Source organism: Pelecanus crispus, chromosome 6 (assembly GCF_030463565.1).
Source record: "Pelecanus crispus isolate bPelCri1 chromosome 6, bPelCri1.pri, whole genome shotgun sequence".
NCBI lineage: Eukaryota > Metazoa > Chordata > Aves > Pelecaniformes > Pelecanidae > Pelecanus > Pelecanus crispus.
The window spans coordinates 36,488,908-36,509,105 of record NC_134648.1 but is presented as its reverse complement, the minus strand read 5'-3'; the positions used below and the strand labels follow the sequence as shown (position 1 = coordinate 36,509,105).

The window sequence follows — 20,198 nt, the reverse complement described above, 5'->3', positions numbered from 1 at the left end:
ATGCAGGAAGCAGCTGGAGTCCTGAAGGAGGGCTTCCTCGTCAAACGGGTAAGTGCTTCGGTTCCCCTTCGTGCGGTTCTGCTCAAAGGTGGAAGCAGCCCCTGAGCAGGGACTGGATCGAGCCAGGGCGCATGGCAAGGCAGCCCGTTGGGCACTGGGTTTGAGGGGCTTCTGCCTGCTCCTTGGAAAGGAGCTCTTCCAGGTTTGTGCAGATGCCTGCCGGGGGAACTGCATGAAGTGCACGTGTTCACTACCCTCCCTCGAGTTTCCCTGCATTGCCATTTACCTAGAGGAAAGTGAATTAGCTATTAGGATTACTCAGTTAGGTATCAGAAAGCCAGTATGTCTGCACCTAGGGCATGCCTCTGCAAAGAGCACATAAAAAAACTACCTGGCAAATGGCTACATGGCAGCAGTGGAAGTGGAGTTTTAGCCAAAATGTGGAGAAAAGAGCTGAAAGATGGTGTCACAGATTTCAGCCTTTCCAAAACTTCTCCCTATAGGACCGTCAGTCATAGCTGGGACACAAGAGCACAACTTAGCAAGGGGCATAAGCTGCTTTTAGTACCAAGACCCTGTCTCAATGACTAATATGGTCCTTGATTGCACAAAAAAAAAAATGCAATTCAAAGGTTTGTTCAAAGCTTTGCCACGCCTTGGGAAATGCTTTTCTACACTACGTGGCAGTGCTTCTGGTGCTAACATGAAGGGAATCCTGGTCAGGAGCTCTCCTGGCAGGGCTCCCGGCCAGCTGCCAGCCATGTGAAGCCATGCCCTACGCGGAGAAGAGCTGCATGGCCCGAGCTGTACTTCATCCTCCCTTCTGCAGCGAGGGCAGAGCAGTCCCAGCTCCTGCTCTCCTCTCTGGGCTATGGTTGTTATTTTGTGGCTCTTAAGTGACTCCTGATTTCAAGATGGGAAGCCAAGGCAGCAAGTGTGTGAGAGGAATAGGTTACTGGCAGCACACTGAGCTGTAGCTGCCAGCAGTCTGTACAACATCACCAAGATACAGAGTCTGGTAGGAAGGAGACCACAAAGAAGATGCCTAAAGGAAACTGAGGGAGAAGGGAACAAGGGATCCAAAGAAAAAGAGGAAGGGGTGGGATCAGGTAAAGAAAACAGAACTTTCTTAAGAAGAGAGCAGAAGCAAGGAGATGATCTAAATGCATTATAAATGACGGAATTATATATTGTAATGTAAACATGTAGAAGTCAGGTAAAGATAAAGAAAAAAAAAGTAAGGCAACCTCCTGAAAAAGAGGAAATCTCCAAGAAGGAAAGAAAAAAGCCATAGCAGAGAACATACTCTCAGGAAAAATGGCCAAGGGACTTTACAACAGGTGAAAAAAACACTGAAGAAGGCAAAGGGAAGGAGAGAACAAACCCAAGTTAGATAAATTGTATTTCGTATAGACGAGAAGACATTAGATCTAAAGTGCCCTGGATTTTAGAGACTCATTACCCCACCTTTTCTTGGAAATTTTTCCCCTTTACTCATAGAGAATTAATGAGCTTTGATTCCTGCCACAACTGGACCTTGCATGTTCCTTTCTTCTAGCTATGCCCACCCTCTCCCAGGTGTCAGAGCTTCCTCTGCCCAGTGCTTCGCCTGCTAGCTGTAATGCTCCGTCGCCTGTAGACATGCAAGTCAGCTCCTCATGCTGTGAAGCTGGACCTGACACCGTCAGACAGGACTGAGCCTGTCAGTGCCAGCCCTCACTGGGTTTGCTCTCCTGTACAGACGGACTGAAGAGAGCTGGGGGCTGTTTACAGAGGGGAAAGAAGAGGTTTTGTCTGTATTCTGGTATAACCCAGGAGGCATTCGACAGCAGCCTTCATTCAGCTTTTTGCCATTAAAAAGCGTATTTCCTTTACAGGAAACAGTAGCACAGGGAAAGTTTTAGCCCTGGAGCTTGGAGGCAGGTAGGATAGAAATAAAGCACTCATTAGCAGTAAGAGGGGATGTAAGGAAAAGCCAATTCACCTAGCAAAGCACTCTCAAAGCCACTTGGCACTTACAGCCACATCAAAATGACAAAGAACAAAACATCAAACACCACCCAGCATCACTGGAGAGGAGCAGTTTGTCGCCAAGAGCCCTCACGCGGTTGGGATTTAGCCCTGTTCCTGCCTAGAGCTGTCAGCGGGCAGGTGCACACCTGAATGACAGCTCTTGGAGATAATTCATGTGAGCCTTTGCAAGAAACAATTCTGTCCAGCAAAGAAGATGTCCTTGCTGGAGAAAGAGCAAAGCACCTTTCTATGGTTCCATGATTTTATAGTGATGCAGCTGTGCTATTTTATTACTAAAAATGTGTATTTCAGGGAGAACAGGACTCATGATAACTTCTTGTGTTTCTTGTCATACAGTTTCCTATCAGTTTATGGTATTATCACACACACACCCACCCCCCCCCCCAAAAAAAAAGAAAAAAAAAAAAGAAAAAATGGTCATTTCTCAATGCTCGTGTTCAAGTTAGCTATGTGGACTTCTTCCCCTCCAGGGACATGTTGTTCGTAACTGGAAAGTGAGATGGTTCGTTCTGCTTCAGGATAAGCTCCTGTATTACAAAATTGAAGGAGGCAAGAAGGAGCCTTCTCCAAAGGGCAGGATCCTTTTGGATGGCTGCACTATTACTTGTCCATGCCTGGAATATGAGAACAGACCGGTATGACTGGAAAAAAGTATCCCTTCTTAATGATGTTCACTTTCTAACTTCTCCCTAGTCTCTTCTTCTCCTCCTGACTTCTTTGATTACTGCAACCATATCACTGGGGTATGTGTTTCCAGAATTAGGCCCAGCCAAAAGCAAGCTGCCATTAGCAGCACAACCAGGACAAGCAATGAACTCCCTCATTGTGTCTTTGCTGTTCCCTGTGCCCAAATCTGAGTCACAGCCATTAACAAAAAAAACCCAAACCCAACACCCCTACACACACAGTGGCAAGAATAAATGCAAATGCATCAGGCCAACAGTGTGTGGAAGGAGGACACAAACAGCTCAATAAAATCTGAGGAGGATGGGGAAAAAGGAAACTTATGATCTCTGGTAGTTGCCTTAAATCCTGGCTGTGTCCACAGGGCATTCCCAGGCAGCCAGGGCAAACTCCCTTTTCCTTTGCCAATGGGACTTCACTGCTGTGGAAAGTTTCCAAGCAAGAGGGCTCTGGAAAGCAAAGTGCTTCCCGCACTTCTCTGCTCACCTGGGGCAATGTAGACTTCCCCTGAGTGGGGCCAGAAGGCAAATGACTCTGGAAGTTGGTGACTATTTCAGTACTTGTCATGGCAGAAAGAGGCTAGCGAGAGTTTGTAGTTGAGAAACTAGAGATCTGGATGTGAAAAACTCCATAGTCAGCAGCACACTTCTATGTAATCCAGTATCTGGGTGATCTGCTGTCTTTTTAAGTACCACAATCTCCATGCATGCAAACCATGCTTGGAACTGAAAACCCAGGGATTTGGGGTGGGGGGGAAGCAAAAAAAACCAGTCGTGCCCACCATCCTTCTGGCCAAGAATCATTCTGTACTGCTCAGGTGGGATGCCATATCAGACTTACTTGTGTTACTTGGGCCAGTACCAAAAGAAGCAAAATGCAAGTGGAGGACAATAGCTAAATGACATTATTGCTTTGCACTTTCTCCACAGCTACTCATCAAACTAAAGACAAAAAACAACACAGACTATTTCCTTGAATGTTGCTCCAGGGAGGAGCGAGACTCTTGGGCTTTGGACATCACTGGAGCTATTCATGCTGGTCACCCAGTACAGGTACAAGAGCTTCACAGAATGAAGAACTCTTTCAAACTGCTAGAGAATATCAGCCTCCAGTAAGTGTATATGGTTTCTGCTTCTGCTATTGCGGTAGTCTGCAAATTGCCTGAGCTGATGGATGGGGAAGCTCCTCTCTGCACAGATCTGCTCCCGTGTGGCCAGGAGCCTCTAAACAGGCTGCTCTGCCCTAGGTTTGCACGCATTTTTGCCAGGGCACAGGAATGCACTTTTTCCTGACCATCATTTGGGGGGGAGTGGGGGGGGGGGGGGGGGGGGGCGGTGAGTGTGTGTGGATTCTGCACAGGCATCTCACTGCTGGCTTGAAGACCTTCCTAGTCAGCTGTAGAGGTTCTCATCGGGGAGACATATTACCTTGGAAGATGTAATGTCAGGGAAAGACCGGGCAATGACATTGTTCATGCCATGTTGATGAGATTTCAAAGCTGATAGCCAGAATCCAGACTAGGATTTTTAGGGTGCATGATGTTAAACAAGAGGAAACAGAGAACTGATTAAGAAGGCAAAAAACTACTTCAATTTGATTTGTGTTGAGAAGGTAAATGGAGGCTGACTATAGCTCAGTTTGAAGTGCTTTAAATTGAAAGATACTTTGTGAGGCATCTTGTTTAATGCAGCTATTGGGACAACAAATTTTTCCTACACCATACTTAGGATAAAACTTATGGGGGAGTAGCTGGACTGTTTCCCATCTTTATGTTGGTAATCATTAAGGCATCCCAGGCACTGACAGAAGTACATGACAGCTTCTGCAGGTCTTTCTATTCTGTTAACATTGTCCTGTGTTCTCTTTTACAGCCACATAGTGGAGAGAATGTGTGACAGCAGTACTGGAATTAAGCTGACCCGCAACTTGGAGCAAGGCAACAGATACAAAGAGACCTTCACAGGTACACCTGCTGCAGGCAAAGAGCTTCCTTGCATCTGACATGCCACATTGCAGTGACAAGGGAGCTACTGTACTGCCTTCATGGTGGGATCAATTGTGGCCCGGTGGAAAGTACTGGTACAGCCAAGTTCTCTGACACTTCTCTCTCTTGCTCTTTGGATATATGGAAGCACATGTAGGACCCCACACTTTTGGTCAACCTTGTACTTCATTGACAGTCTTTGTGATGGTGCCAAAATGTGTCAGCAAATGAAGGCCTGTGCGGCAGGAGACCATCTGTCTCACCTTGGAAGAGCGCGTTGCCTTGGTATGAGAGCTGCCTTTCTCCCCGCAGGTTCTGCCCTGGTGGACTGGCTCATCTCCAATAGCTTCGCTGTGTCACGGTTCGAGGCTGTCACCTTGGCATCCATGCTGATGGAGGAGAACTTCGTCAAGCCTGTGGGAGCCCGCAGCACTGAGGCCACACGCTATGGTGACCTCTCCGAGCAGTTCCTCGACGACTCCACCGCACTGTACATGTTTGTAAGTGATGTGGCTGCCAACAGAGGCACCTCCTCTGCCCCTCACTTGCTTTGGGGCAGTAGTAAAGGGGGCATGCACAGCATGTGACCGAAGGCAAAATTATGTCGGCTTTGAAAGCAGACACAGAAGGAGCAGCTCTAGGCTTTTAGAAGTGCTAACACTTGCACTTTTGCTGGAGACAAATAGCTACATGGATATGAAGGGATCTACAAATTACATAATTAGGCATTAAAAGGGGCGTGTCCCTCTGGTGCCGTGCTGTGTCTGCATTTAACAGAGGCCGTGCTGTAGTTTTGCTAAACTCAAGGCCACCGTGCGTGTGTAGGCTTTACAGCTGTAATTTGTTGCTTGTAAATCTCAGACCTGCTGAGCTGAGCAGCAGGGGCACGGGGTAGAATTTACTTGGGAAAAGTGAGGTAAAAACAGCTCAAGGAAAATAAAATGCAGAACTTTGTACTTAAGAGTGTGTTTAAGTTAAAAAGTGGAACCATCTTTTCCCTATTTGCAGGCTGAGACCACTAAGAAAAATACCAGTTCCAAGGAAGAGCTACAATTTAATATCTCTGAATTAAGTGGCACAATTGTGAAGCAAGGATTCTTAGTGAAACAGGTAAATAAAGTCTTTGAACCTTCACTGGGAAACAAGAAAAATGACAGCTCTTAGGGTTTCCTAGAGAATAAATGTGACTTATATGAGCATGGCTGGAGAGTTGTGGCCAGCAGAGCTAACTTGCCTGTCAGTACTACTATCAGAGATCGTGTGGTGAAGAGCATCTAGTTACAAAGAAGTGAGCTACGGAACTTGCTGCTCAGGCAGGATTAATCGGATATTTTGTATATATTGAGTGCATACTGAAAGGTATAAAACAGTATCAAAAGCAAAAGTCCCACACAAACTCCAAATCCCACCAGAGGTGTTACATTCACTTCCAAGCAGATCCACTGTTCCTCTGGTCCAACCTGTCCCACCCAGGTCGTGCGACCAGCAATGACGTTCTGCTGGCCACAGACAGATTTCAAAGCTGAGTAGATTGACATTTGTGTGAAGTGGACATTAACCTGTGGACAGTCACTCATCTACACATGGATGCTCTAGTGGTGGTGAGACCTGTTTTCTTTGGGCATAATTACCTGTTAGCAGTAATTGTTTACAGGATCCCACCCTCAGTCTGCAAGATTTAGTTTCTGACCCTTGCTATGAACAAGACGAAACTCAATCCCGCAGTTTCAAAGTATAACACAGCCACCTGCCAGAGGGAACCCTACCTGCACTGCATGGCCACATTTCTGCTCTGGAGCTTTTTGCTCTGAGCTCCGATGTTTGCGTAGCGCAAACTGGATCATCACATGCTCCCCAACCCCCCCCTCCTCCAGCTGCCAGGGTGCAGCTGGCGGGAAGCTGGGTGCCAGGAGCTGCTGGGGGATCCCCATGAGGCTGGCAGGGCAGCCCCCCCCATCAGCACCGGGCATGAGAGCTGCCCAGGAGCCTCTCCCCATGGCCAGCAGCAGTGAGGGGCAGCCCCCAGCGGCCCCAGCCCTAGGCTGGCCCTGAGCCCCACCACCAAAGCTCCAGGAGCCAGGGGATGCTCTCAGGGCCTGGCACAGGCTCGCAGCGCTGCCCTGCACTGTCAGCAGCTGAGAGAGCTGGGGGGGAAGAGTGGAGAGCTGCAAAAGGACCTGACGTAATCCCCCCAGAGCACGCACAGCACGGGTTTTAATCCAAGACCCCTATTTAATCTGAAATTAAGAGCAGGAATCAGATATATAATCCTGTCACTCTGCTTTCTTGGTTCTCAGCACAAGGAAGGGAGTGGAGAAAGAGTTATCGATGTATGAAGAAGGATGTTAAGCAGAAAATCCTGGGAGTTACTAAGATGTCAGAAAAGATTTTTCTCTGTTGGCTCCAAACCCTCTTTTTTCAGTACCTATTTAGGTCTCCCCTACAGCCTGCAGGAAAATGGCCATTGCAGGAGGTATTTATTGGTGGTAACTTTAATTATTCTGTTTTGCAGGGGCACAAGAGGAAAAACTGGAAGGTGAGAAGATTTGTTTTGAGAGCTGATCCTGCTTTTTTGCACTACTATGACCCCACTAAGGTATGTGAGTGGGGAGTTACTATCCCCAGAAATCCTCTTACAGACCTAAACATTATAATGAAAATACAACTATCCTGTAAATGTTTCTCTGACCCAAATCTCCTTCTGGGTTTCTCTATCCATTTCCTGGGGAATAAAACCTCTCTGGCTTTACCCTGGGAGGTTGTCCTTGTAGGATTTTCTACCCCTGCATCTTCCCTCCTGTCTTTTCCCCAGTGGGATTGCTTTTCCTTAGCTGAGGGGCAGCAGTTTTCTTGGGACTGGTCTTCTGCTGTGCCCCCACGGTCTGGGACCATTACTTCCTGGGCTGACATCCCACCATTTGAGGGTCATACTGCTACTGGGATTTTTTATGTTCTAATTCCAACATTGAATAGGGTCTCCTTGATGCCAAAGTATTCATAGGAATTTCTGCTACTCAGTTTTAAACTTGCTCAGGGAATAGTAGGATTTATCTTCATAGGTATAATAATCAATGTGAGCAACCCAGAAGGGCGTGTGGATCCATCAGCCCCAGATACATAGGGTACCACAAAGCCCAGTGGGTTGCTAAAAGAACATGTATAGAAATGCTTTATGTGACTTTTAAAGAAAACAGAAACTGAAAAGAGCTTAGGGAGCTGGTTCATTTTCTGTTGCCTGTTTCTTTGTGGGTTTTTTTTTGCACTGCAGCTCACCCTTGTAATGCTATAAACTCGAATTGCAGAACCTGAAGATCAGACAAGAGAGCCAGCCTACTAGTGGAAACAGTCATTTTTTCCCCCATACAGTCTCAGTGAAAAGCAGCAAGCTAAAAACTTGCAGAAATACATATTTTTTTTTAATACAGGTTGTTATCGGTAAGACTGTACGTAGGATTGAAATGTGATTGTTAGCCTACCCTTGTGCTTTTAACTGGTCTCCACCATTCCCAGCCACATCACAGAAACACCTGAGACTGAAACAACATAGTAATGCATTTAATTACATGTCCTAATTGACTTCTCTTGTGACGTGGATGTTTTATATCTGGAAGGACTGTGTTGCGAACGCAGATTTGTGAATCCTGCTGACTATGTTAATTTGTCGTGAATGAGTGACTTCACACTGATTTAGTAGCAGTTTAGAATTTACTTGTGGCAAATCGCAGGATTTGATTGTGATATTTTAATAGCACTCAATCATCAGTCAATTAACAAAGTGATTAGACAAAATTAATCAAAACAGCGACTTGGTTAAAAATTCAAAGATGGCAAGGTTCACTTTATCACTACATGGAAGAAGTGCACAAAGGAAAATTAAGTTACACTGAGTTGGAATGATTGACAGAGAGATCATGGATGCAGGGGATAAGGAGGACCCTCCCGTTGAGTCATGAGGTTCAGAATAGACCCCCTTGATTTCTAAACTCTTTTTCAGAGAGGAGTCTAGGAGCGACTAGGTTCATTCTTAGTCTCAGACTTGGTCAAAGGTTTATGCGAATAAGGATAATATAAATGTATATATGTAGCAGCAGTATAAGACTCACTTTGTAATTAAATCATAGATTTACAGACTACTTAAATTGATTTACACATGCATACACAGAGATATGAAAATATATATATATTTATATACATATATATATAAAGGTATACCTGTTAAAAATTCCCCTCGAGTTCAGTGAAATACTCACATTGAATGTCTTGGCATTTCTCAATGGGTGAGGGTTGAGCCTCAAGGAGTGAAGGGTTTCAGCCCAGGCCCCACTGGCAGTCTTCGGCAATGGACCTCTGATTTTAGCAAACTAAGAGTTTACGAGCTCTGAGAGGCATCACACTCAGAGGGAGATGCTGGTGCAGCCTGCTGCAGTCCCACAGAGCTCAAAGGGCCTCACTTAGGACTGCTGTTTTATAGGATCGTGAGATGATTAACTTTAGTCATCAGTCAATTTCCATCTGAGCCACAACCCAGGTCAGTAATTACTGGAATTCCAGTAATGATAATACCGCTCCACTCAGTTATGTTTGAAGGCTGTCAGGGGATAACTGATTGTTTTCGCTCCCCGCATCAACCATGTAGGAGTTTCTGGTACGATTAAGGGGTGCCTAACTGACCAACTCACTACACAAAGGCCGCGGTCTGGCAGAAATTCCTGAGGCCATAAAGCAGTCGAAGAGAGAAAAGGTGTAGGGGGGATGCACCACCACAGACTGGCATTACATCTCCACCTTCACAAAAATAATTTATGTGCTCTGGGAAATTATTCTAATGATGATATTTTCCAGATAAGCCTCATTTCCTTTTCCTTTGCAGGAAGAAAACAGGCCAGTAGGTGGATTTTCTCTTCGTGGCTGTCTTGTCTCAGCTCTGGAGGACAATGGAGTCCCAGCAGGTAAGCACGAGCCTCTAAACTTTCATACATATTTATGCCATAGCAATAAAGTCTTTGGGTGTGGGTTTGTGTGTATGGCTGTATGCATAAGTGGGCTCGCCTTTCCTCTCCCCTTGCATGCAATGGAAGAGGCATATCATAAAAAATCCCCATACTGCTGGGTTGTCCATACCAGAGGGGATTTTTTTTAGCGTTGTTTCCAATAACTTGTGTGTTCCCCTTTTTATGGGCTTTTCTCAGTCAGATGACCTCTGAGACACTCCTAAGACTGACTAATATTCCAGAGTTAACAGACAAAGAGGAAACGCCTTCTTTTCGGATGTTGTTTAACTCAAAGTCTTGAGGCATCCCCTGATGCAATCCCTTTTCTGTGTGGTCTCTCTCTACTTATGCTGTTACCTTTTCCTTTTTGATCTCCTAGAACCCAAATGTAGGGGAGACATAAGGACAGCAATACAAAAACCAGTTCTGCTAGTGAATATGCTTAGCTTAGGCATTTGTCTAGAACCTCAGCCTCACAGATAAGTGTTTCTGCTGTTAAAGTAATTTATTTTATGACAGTAAGCACAACGTGTGGATCTCAAATAGGGAGCATCTTTCTAAAGACAAAAGACAGGGTCTGAAAAAGATACAGTCCAGGGTGGGAGGCCATGATGAACAACAGAACTTGCTAAGAGGAACCTGAAGATGGGCAGGAATAAATCTAATCTACTGCACAAAATGGTAGGGAGTTAATCCCTCCATTGTATAACTCAAGTAAGATTCTCCATCTAAACAGTGGCTATTTTATATATGAAGCATAGTACACAGTCATTCATACAGTCTGTGTGAGGGGTGTCTGTACTGTATCTTTATTTTGCAGAAGGGAAATCAAAGACACGAGCTTTAGATGTCTTATCCATAATGAAGTGGAAAGGTCTGATACCCTAATTCACTGAATTAAAACTCTTCTCTATGAAGCTTCATATCTGCCACAAAGCATTTCTCTGTGCACCTTCCTGATGTGTCACATTTTTTTTGTCTGCAGGAGTGAAGGGCAATGTGCAAGGCAACCTCTTCAAAATCATCACCAAAAATGATATTCATTATTATATCCAGGCCAGCTCCAAGGCAGAGCGAGCACAGTGGATTGAGGCAATCAAACCACTGACATGAGTAAGGTGGACTCCATGACAAATGACAAGTCACATTTGTGACCAAGCTTCCTGCTCTCATTGTCTGGGAGTGTTGTTTTTCCCTTAGATAGTCTATTTTTGTTATTTGTATCACCATAGCACCTAGCAATTCCCGGCAGACCAGCATCCTAGGTGCCTAGGAGTCATGTAGATCCAGAATAATTCCTCACCAAGAACCTAGCATCTAACCAAGAGACAAGACAACAGATGGATACAGAAAAACGGGGCTTTACAAGGAAACAATGAGATATAGTATTCCAAGATGGAAGAAAAGAATTCTTCTGTACAAGTATTCAGTCTATATCTGACAGATCCAGGTTGTGCTTTATCCTAAAGCAGAAATCCTAAAGCAAGAGCTCCTTTCCCCTTTATAAAGGGGCTCATAAACTTAATAGTTAAGACTGACTGAAGCAAAGTCATGAAAGGTCCTGGTATCTGAGGCTGCCTTTCTTGGTATACCACAAGAGTCTTGTGCTAAGCCGCAATCCAGCTGCCAGGATAATCACTATCGCAAAACAAATCAGGGGTCTGTCTGTCCATCAGTCTGCTCTACCTTTTGGTTCTCTGTTATGCTGGAAAAGACCAAAGGATCCTTCTGTCCAGTATATAGATTATTCTTGTGCTGGTAATGGCCTGTAGCAGCACAGGATCCTGAGTATCAAATCAGACCAGTGGCAGTTATTCTAGACAAATCGCTGGTGCTGAATATATTGGAAGAAATCACTCAGCCATAAAAGCAAGACTTTTCCTCCTGATTATCACCGTAAGTACATTTATGTGGAGCACCATTGGGACTGAGAACTCTAATAGCAGTTCTGACTATTGCTTTTTCTATTTTAGGCCATTAAATTTTCCATTATTTGTCTAGTGAACTTGACTTTGATACCATTACATATAAAAAAAAGTTCAGTCCATTTGAACCTCCTGTGCTCTTTAGACATGGTTTTTCTCAGAGGACAGTCTGAGTATTTGAAAAAAATGGTTTCATACACTGTAAATTTAGATATATAGAGAAACAGAGACATTCTCCACAACACCAGAGGGTAGAATGGAATGTCTGAGATGATTAAAACACGCAACCAGCCTGCTGATATACTATTTTCATAAAATTCCTGTTATCTGAGTACCTGTATCTAACAGCCAGACTCTGCAGAGCCTCCAAAAGCCCTCTGAAGATAGCATGCTATATATCTTCCCTGAAGCCACAGAGGAATTTGATAGCCCTCTATCCACAGAACCACCTCTTTGCAGAGTTTTTGTTCTCCAAGGTATGTACTGAAAAAACAGTCTCTTCATCTAGAGACTCTCCCCTTCATCCTGTGTTACAACCAACCGATCATAACAGAGCCAAAGGCAGCAGCTATGATAAATGCTTATATATGTATTAGAATAGCCATGTATCTAGGACTTTTTTCTAAATCTATGGCAATGAAATAACAGCACAACACTCACATGCATCCAAGTATTTCACAGAGCTGGTGAAATAGTTTGCCAGCAAAGATGCAGTTTTAATTAGATACAAGAATGGGCAATACAGTTTCCATTCCATTCCAGATACCATTTCCTAGAGCTGGTCCAGAGAAGACTGTGAAATCCACAGCTGCTGAAACCTTTCAGATCACGAGAATGCTACCTGCAAGAGATGAGACAGGGGTAGTGGTAAGGCAGTTATTGCTCTGTACTGGGAAGCACAAATGGTTTTGTGCTGACTGAGCAGAGCTTCCAGGAAAAGCAGTTCCCTCCTGATAACGTGAGCCTTGCTGGGGCCCACCAGACTTCCTTATTCACTTATAAGGAAATCTTCTGCTTCTCTTTTCTCAGTCCTGTCACCTGCACACTGCCCAGTTCTTGTCACAAGGGTAACAGCCACCCCCCCACAGAGGACTGACCTGCACCAGCTGGCATGCCTGGGGGGCTAGGGGACCATGAGGATGTGAGATACTGCATAGCATCATAAATCCTGCAGTTTGGGAGGCCCAAAGAGTATCTCAGCAAAGGCCCTCTGATTTACCTGGACCAGCCATAGCTCTTCAATTGCTGAGTGTGTATGAGAAAAAAAAGTGTACGCTTCAAACACATCAGCAAATGAAAAAGACAGAGTTCCCACTCTCCAGAATCAGCCAGGGGAAAAAGACAGAACATTTCTCAGACAGGAGAAAGTACATTTGCCTCTGTCCTCTGGTGATACTGTGGTCTCCTTTTTTTCAAGCCACTTTGGTAAGCTTGATGTCCCCTGTGATCTGCAAAGCTTTCACCAAGTTCAGGGGCTGAATGCGGTGAGTGAAGTCACAGAGCTGCCGTCCATCAAGCAAGACTCGTATTTGCTGGTGCTCACATAAGAGCTCCATCTGCAATGGAAAAGGACAGAGGATGGTGTTAGAGACAAGCGGCAGAGCTGATTTCACCAGCATGGACTTAGAACCCCAAGTGACGAGGACAGCGAAGCACAAAGTCTATCGGTTCTTCTGAAATGCCCCTAATAAATAACCAACTCTCTGCTGAGATGATACTGTAAAGCTCCTTATAGTGAGTTCTCTCACTAAGACTAGACAAAGGAACAGACCTTTCCCGTCAGGGCTTGAACCATTGCTCTCTGTGCCACACCAGACTAGTTAACCTGTCAGTTTCAACAGTTAGCTGTTTGCGGTCATATATGTAGCCTTCAGCCTTTCTCCCCCCCTTTTCTCCACCCTAATCACTGTACCCCCAAAATTACCTTAAATGTGTCGCCTGCCATAAATGGGAAGTAGGGAATAGTCTTCTCTTCTCTTCCCCATTTCCCAGCAATTCGTGCATTTCGGGTGATGGATTTGTCACTAAAGTTAACTGTAAATAACAGCCCAACATCTCTGTTTGCACCCACTGGATCACAGAGCAGAGTCACTGAAAAGCTGAAAAAGAAATTAAATGACCGGAACTTTCAGAAATGTGAAAGGACATGGTGAGCACATCAGAAGCCGATAAAAACTAGAGAAAGCTATTGATTTCTTGTCAGACTGAAACATGGGACTCCTGCAGGGACAGTGCACAGGCTCAAAACCTGCAGAAAGGGATGAGAACAGGCCAGTCTTTGTTTCTCCTCTGGTTTCCAGTAGGATGCTAGTGCCTTCTGATGCCGCTTTCCCTCTCTTGTGACTGGAATCAAACACATTTGTGGGTGAGCCAATTCCGATTTGTGTCCTCAAAGAGGTTATGAAAAACTCTTCAACAGTGTTGATTGCACTGGAGTTGATCACTGTAGATGCAAAAAAGTGTAATGACAGCACAGTTGCTGTCATCCAGGCTAAACACAGCAATGAACCTGCACCTCCTGTGCCAAAACCACTGGTTTTCAAACGGTGTTGATTCCAGCCTCCAGCAGACAACCGACATGCGGGTTCAGAATTGCACCTCTTCCTGGAGAAGTGCCCCTTGTGTGCCCCCTCCGGTTCGCATTAGATAAAGGCAAGGAGTAGAAAACACTGGCAGGGCAGTCAGAAGGCCCAAACAGTGAATTCTTTCTCACCCTTTTAATCTCAATCTAAGAGCAGGAAAATTAAATAGAGCTGTAAGTTATGAATCAATATGATTCATACACTTTCTTCCAAAGAGCACAGACCCTCAAGAAATCATTTGAATTTAGAAGACAGGTAGGAGCACGTATGGCAGGGGTGACGCCCCCCCCAGCCCCATCACCTACCTCTTGGGGTTGGAGTGTACCACCCCCATGACCGTGAGCTTCATGGCTGGTCTCAGGCCACCTTTAATTTCACCAACATACTGCTCCACCTGCAGGGAACAGCGAAAATGTGCTGCGGTAGGTCACGCCCTGGGTTAACCGGCTTTAACGGCCCCTTGGGTCACCTCCCACAGCTTGATTTTGTGTTTACATGTACAAAAGAATTTAAAAATATTTCCAGGCTAAAGTACTTCTTACGCTTTCGGTATTAATCCTGTCAGTTCTGGTATTTGAGGCGAGCGAGAGGGCCACCGCAACCGAACGACTGGTAACCTGCTGATGACTGCCTGACAGGAGTGCCGGCTCTGGCGGGCAGTTTCTGACCAAAAGTGCCATCGCTAAGATGGGTGGCTGCTGTCGGTGCCTCACCTGACCTACACGCGTGACTAACGACCCTGATGGCACGCCTCAGGTGGCTCTGGGAACCCTGACGGCACGCCTCAGGTGGCTCTGGGAACCCTGACAGCACGCCTGAGGTGGCTCTGGGAACAGCCACCACTGACTTGCTGGTTGGACTTGACGATCTTAAAGATCTTTTCCAACCTAAATGATTCTATGACTTCAAGTGACTGATGCCACTCCCCAAGGCCAGAGCAGATACTGCAAGCCCTGAGGCTTCGGTGACCCACACGCCTCACGGGTGACAGGACCCAGACAGCTGACACACCTGGGACGAGTCGGTGACGGCTGCCATGTCTAACGACACGCTAAATCTGTTTGCAGAGCTCCCTGCAGCGGATCAAAAGCTTTGTGGCAGCATGACGCACAGCGTGGACTCTGTGTGAACTTACTCTGCCAGCTCAAATTCATCAACAGATTTTGGTAGGCTAACTTGACACCAGCAGGCATTACACTGGGCCAGGCAGCCTCTGTCCCCCGCCATAAGAGCACAAAGCCAGCACAGACCCTGCGCCGCCACTGCATTTTAACAGAAACACAACCCTGTCCTCACAGCTGATCCCAGTCATACCTGTCCCCATCACTTTTTCAAAGCCAGAAAATGGCTTCTCGGTGGATCTACTTTTGTCCCGCTCGCAGAGACCTGTAGTTGCAAGCTCCACCCAAGGATCAGAGCTGCATTTACTTGCTCCAAGAAATTCTCTAACAGCTTCGATGGTCAGTGGAGAAACTAATAAAGGCGATGGTTGACATGGAAAAATAAGAGAGAACTTGGAAACAAGTGATAGGCACGTTTTGAGGCTTCAGTTTCAGAAATGCCTTTAAAATGTAAATGCCAGGGTACTACACTGTAGCATGTAATCACTCCCTATGCAGTCACTTAGAAAGAAGCTGCTATAAAACACTAAGCGTTATTAGCTATTTGCATAACACTGATAATATTCTAAGGCAATGCACAGCAGACCCTATTTTAGATAAAAAGCGCTTTATCGTTCCACTGTTCCAAGGAGAAAATTCAGACATTTTTTGCTAGAAGACCTGCACAATATATGCATGGTTTTTAGTATTACGACTATGAGAACACAACTTCAGCATGGAAACCCATGGACTTCTGTTCACAGCAAATGGGCTTCCACTCAAGTGTAAGTTGCTACAGATATTTCATAGGTATTTTTAAATTTTGGAAAATATAACCAATGTTAGATTTTTAAGTTATTGAATGCCAGCTTGCTTAACGGAAACACAAGTTCAAGATGAAAAATATTTTGCCTATACTCCATTTCCTAATTTCAATATACTAGTTATATCTTCCGCTAAGATTGTTGCCTTTAAGTAGTAGGTAACAAGATGATCTTAAACAATTTATTTTCCCACCTTGATACTTACATCCAGCCACCTTTACAGCTTCACAAACGTATTAATAAACCCCTAATTCCTAACAAGGCCAATATTGGAAGAAATGAATTAAACAATACCTTCAAAAATGACAGCACTACTGCTGATTGTTAGTAATGTACATTTACCCTTGCAGAAGCGGGCAGGTGACACCAGCAGGTATGGTTTGAACTTTGTAACAAAAGAAAAGCGTCAGCCACCTGAGATGTCTTACGTGAGGGAGCAGCTCCTCAAGTAAGGAGTCTGGCTGTAAGGAGATACTTTAAACTGGATAAAGCAATTAGAGAGTGGGTAATAAGCATAAAAGATCCGAGGCTAAATTAACTTCTTCCTCATACAGGTCCTGCATCCCACTAACGCTCCTTCCTTGCCTACACAAGAGACAAGATACAAAATAATACCCCAAATTGAAAGTGCACGTTGAGAAATGTTTGCGCAGAGCTGCACCATAGTCAGCACCATTGTTAAAGGCACAGGGAATCCAGAACTGAGTAAGTTGAATGACGGCCACATGGTTTCAACACTTAGAGCTCATCCATCATGGCTGAAACGAGTTTAGAGGCATGACTACCCACGCGCCATTTCTCTGCTGATGTTGAGTTGACAGTACAGGTGAAAAGTACTCAGGAGGCCGTGGGAGGTAATGGTACAAGCTCCTGCGGCATCTAACTTGGTTTATTGGTGGGGTGGGTCCCAGCACGTGCACACGGACATAGCCCCCTTCCCGTATTTCCGTTGAGGAGCCCTGGGGACTCACTCGGTCACTTACTTTGGGACACCTCTCCTCTGTCATCACCGCTCTGCCTCTTACACTTGCCGCCACTGTAGCTGTCCCCGAAGGAGTTTTTGGGTTTTGCGCCAGGAAAAAAAAACAAAACAAAAAAACAAAAAGCCCGGAATAAAGGGAGGATGTTGGGGGGCGGGGGGGGGGGGGGGGGGGCTTATCTCTGCCAAACACTGGCTGGACACCACCCAGCCAAGCCGCTGAGTCACGGCCCTCCGCGCCTTGTCCCACCGGGGAGGCTCCCCAGGAGCACAGCTGGCGCGGGTGCGAGGGCAGGGGGACTGCAAGGGTGGGCAGGCCCCCGCCGCCCCGCACGGGGGTGCCCGGCAAGCCCATGTCTGTAGCTGTAGCTGTACCTACACTTTTTTATACAAGTATTTAAAATTACGTGTGCGCATGCATAGCATTTGGTATTTGTCTGTGTAATACATATGAATATCACGTCATTTATTTGACACCGTTTCTGTCCTCTCTCAAAGGGGTAAAAATATATGTAACATACATCCCCATGTAGACCTATACAGAGAGAGGTATATACATAGGGTTATACACATACACAAGGGGTAAATATACACACGCGCACACACATATATATGTGTATACCCCCCCTATATGTACATCCCTCTCTGTATATGTGCGTACATAGGTGCATATAATACACGCACATACAGCCTGCCCTCTGACAGACGACACACCGACCCCCATCCCACGCCAGGGGTCGCTGCCCCGCCCCACACCTCCTCACCGCCCCCGCCGCTTCCTGGCGCTGCGCGCCAGGGGGCGGAGCTTCGGGCGAAAGCCAATCAGAACCACGAGAGGCCCGAGCACGGGGCGGAGCTGGCGTGTGGTGAGAGGAAGCCGTGGGGCGTGCCGGTGGGCGTGGATGGGCGTGGTTAGAGGGCGGGCGGGGCTTGCGCTGCCCGGGTTCCCGATGCGGCGTCAGGCACCCGAAAGAAAAATGGCGGTTTATTTACATTCTGCACCAGCTCGGCCAATGGGCGGACGTCTGCCCGCGTGCCCGCTCGGCGGCGCGGTCAGCTGAGCAGGTGCTCAAGATGGCGGCGGCGAGGGTGGGTGTTGCCGGGGCGGTGCAGTAGAGCCCGGCGCCGTCGGGGTGGCCGCGTCCTGCCCCGTCAGGTAACGCGGGCCGCGCCAGGTTGGGCCCCGGGGGCCGCCAAGCCGAGCCGGATCGGGCCGGGCCGGGGCGGGCCAGACCTTGCGGAGGAGGGCGGGCGAGGCCGCGGGCGGGTGCGCGGCAGAGCGCGCGGCCTGGGGCGAGTGGCCGCCGCCGCCTCCAGAGACAGCCCCCCTGCGCCGGGACGGGCGGCCCGGGGCTAGTGCGGCCGTGGGGAGCGGCGGGAGCGTCCCGCGGGCCGCTGGCCTGGCCTGGGCTGGGCTCCCCCGGGCGGCGCAGCCGCGGCGGGTCGCTCACGGCCGAGCGGCAGCCGCGATGTCAGCCCGCGGTGCTTGTCGGTGGCTTCCCCCTCCTGCCCTTGTGGGAAGAAGCCCCCTGAAGCCTGGCCTTGGCTCTCCACCTCTCCCTGCCCCGGGCGCGCTGTCCGTGCGAAGAAGTCAGGGGTAGTGCCCCAGCGTGCCCTTACGGCACCCGCCTTGGCGTGTGTCACCCTGCCCCAGGTCACCTGCTCGTCCTGGGAAGATGCATTCTTTTGGAAATGAAGAAACTGTTTCCCTGGAGCGGCTCTTCGGGTTCTTCTGTGAGTGCGTAAGGCATGGAGACTGGGAGCTTGCGCAGGCCTGTGTGCCCCAGCTGAGCCAGTGGCACGGGGATGGCCCTGAGAAGGTGGAAGCAATTCTTCAGGCTCTGGTAGCTTGTCCCGTGGGGGTAAGGTAAGTAAGGTACTGTTTTGGTTCAGTGGGCTTGAGTGTGAAATGAGGAGGAGCAATTAGTTTCGTGGTGACTGTGGGAAATAGGTAGAATCTGGGAAATGGCACTTGCTTCAGTGCTGAGGTGTCTTGGATGTGTCTAGATGTGCTGTTATCTGAATGTTGACATCACCGCCCAAGCACTTAGCAGGCTGCCCAGCCTGCTGGGATAACAAGCTGTGTTCATTTATGCAGTTGATACGGTGATTGATACAAGCTTAAAACTATTTGGAAGTATTTCAGAACTGATTTTGTTAGATTTTACTGAAGGATAAGAAGGAGAAGGAACATCTCCTGAAACTACATTCCTTTGACACTGAGCTTCAGTTAATTTAGAAATGGAACCACCAAGATCACCACTGTAGTTATTTAAAATGTTCTGTTGTTTCCAGCTCTTAAAAGACCTTCCAATTTCTAAAAATGTAAACTCTAAGAAATTTAAATTATGCTATTGATTTCTTATTTCTCTTGCACTGGATTTTGAAATGGCACTGGTTTTACTCAATCCTAGTTAGTTTTGATCTCCGCTTTTCAGGTAGGTGCGTGTGAAGGGTGACTTTCCAGCACTTCAGAGAACATTGGTATTCCTCCTGTCCAAGCAGATGATCATACTTCTTCACATTAAAATTTGTATAACATTTTGGTAAAGGTTCTAAGAAACAGTTTACACTGACAGCAACTAAAGGAGTCTGGAGGAAGGTGTGCACGTGGTTAGACGAATATTGGTAACAGCCACGTGAAACATAAGCATTTTTGATCTTTTTATCTTTGATAGTTGGGCTGTCACACCTGAAGGCTTTAGTTAACAGTGCCGAGATTTTTAAAGGCCAATAAACTATCTTGTGCTTTTTCCTTTTCCTAGTCCCTTTGACAGTACTGAATATGTTCCCAAACTGTGTAGGTTTTGGAATGTGTGTATAAGTGCAGGAGCACATGAAAAGCTGATGGAAATTAGAAGTATTCTTTCTTTAATTAGCACATTACTTCACTTTTAGTTTGGACATAATGCTGCATTTGTGCTGGTGTGACCGAAAACTTAGTTTCATTTTTTTGGGTAGAACTAGACAGACCAGAAGATAGCAGTTTGGCAGATGGTCAGATTTCAAAGAAATCTGCTGAAGTGCTCAAAGAGGGCTATACAGACTGAACTTTACACCAGAAAGAAAATTCATTGTTTCGAACTATGGCAGTA

At 46.6% G+C, this 20,198-nt stretch overlaps 3 protein-coding genes across 11 annotated transcripts in view; 2 read left to right on the top strand and 1 right to left on the bottom strand.

Annotated features, from left to right (window-relative positions):
• Positions 1-11,161, top strand: PLEK2 (pleckstrin 2). The gene is made up of 9 exons (XM_075713399.1): positions 1-48; positions 2,505-2,669; positions 3,648-3,829; positions 4,590-4,681; positions 5,015-5,202; positions 5,711-5,812; positions 7,215-7,298; positions 9,573-9,651; positions 10,679-11,161. Exons 1-9 carry the CDS (start codon positions 1-3, stop codon positions 10,804-10,806), a joined length of 1,068 nt encoding a protein of 355 aa, XP_075569514.1. The 3' UTR covers positions 10,807-11,161.
• A 1,128-nt stretch (positions 11,162-12,289) lies between these two features.
• Positions 12,290-19,336, bottom strand: LOC104026336 (galectin-related protein A). Of its 8 annotated transcripts, none has more exons than XR_012831157.1 (5): positions 17,108-17,239; positions 14,506-14,594; positions 13,543-13,717; positions 12,838-13,174; positions 12,290-12,459 (listed from the first exon to the last, which is right to left on the bottom strand). XR_012831157.1 is itself a non-coding variant. In XM_075713407.1 (5 exons), exons 2-5 carry the CDS (start codon positions 17,129-17,131, stop codon positions 13,031-13,033), a joined length of 432 nt encoding a protein of 143 aa, XP_075569522.1. In that variant the 5' UTR covers positions 17,132-17,160; positions 19,322-19,336; the 3' UTR covers positions 12,290-13,030. The 8 variants fall into 8 exon arrangements, 7 of the variants coding, with proteins under 7 accessions (XP_075569522.1, XP_075569521.1, XP_075569520.1 ...); XM_075713407.1 differs by adding an exon at positions 19,322-19,336 and having other exon boundaries at positions 12,290-13,174; positions 17,108-17,160; XM_075713406.1 differs by adding an exon at positions 17,792-17,814 and having other exon boundaries at positions 12,290-13,174; positions 17,108-17,166.
• The window catches only part of ZFYVE26 (zinc finger FYVE-type containing 26), a 52,749-nt gene continuing 50,790 nt past the window's right edge, over positions 18,240-20,198 (top strand). For both annotated transcript variants that reach the window (XM_075713398.1, XM_075713397.1), the window contains exons 1-2: positions 18,240-18,259; positions 18,758-18,970. In XM_075713398.1, coding sequence (XP_075569513.1) covers positions 18,780-18,970 — 191 coding nt within the window. In that variant the 5' untranslated portion in view covers positions 18,240-18,259; positions 18,758-18,779. The remainder of the gene's footprint in view (positions 18,260-18,757; positions 18,971-20,198) is intronic.

What these genes read in the sequence shown, in the direction of transcription:
- PLEK2 (XM_075713399.1), top strand. Translation starts at nt 1, where the DNA reads ATGCAGGAAGCAGCTGGAGTCCTGAAGGAGGGCTTCCTCGTCAAACGG. An exon ending in CTAGAGAATATCAGCCTCCA is followed by an intron (nt 3,830 to 4,589) that starts GTAAGTGTATAT and finishes TCTCTTTTACAG; the next exon opens with CCACATAGTGGAGAGAATGT. An exon ending in CCACCGCACTGTACATGTTT is followed by an intron (nt 5,203 to 5,710) that starts GTAAGTGATGTG and finishes CCCTATTTGCAG; the next exon opens with GCTGAGACCACTAAGAAAAA.
- LOC104026336 (XM_075713407.1), bottom strand. Translation starts at nt 17,131, where the DNA reads ATGACAGAGGAGAGGTGTCCCAAA. An exon ending in CAGAGGAGAGGTGTCCCAAA is followed by an intron (nt 14,595 to 17,107) that starts GTAAGTGACCGA and finishes TGTTCCCTGCAG; the next exon opens with GTGGAGCAGTATGTTGGTGA. An exon ending in GTACACTCCAACCCCAAGAG is followed by an intron (nt 13,718 to 14,505) that starts GTAGGTGATGGG and finishes TTTCTTTTTCAG; the next exon opens with CTTTTCAGTGACTCTGCTCT.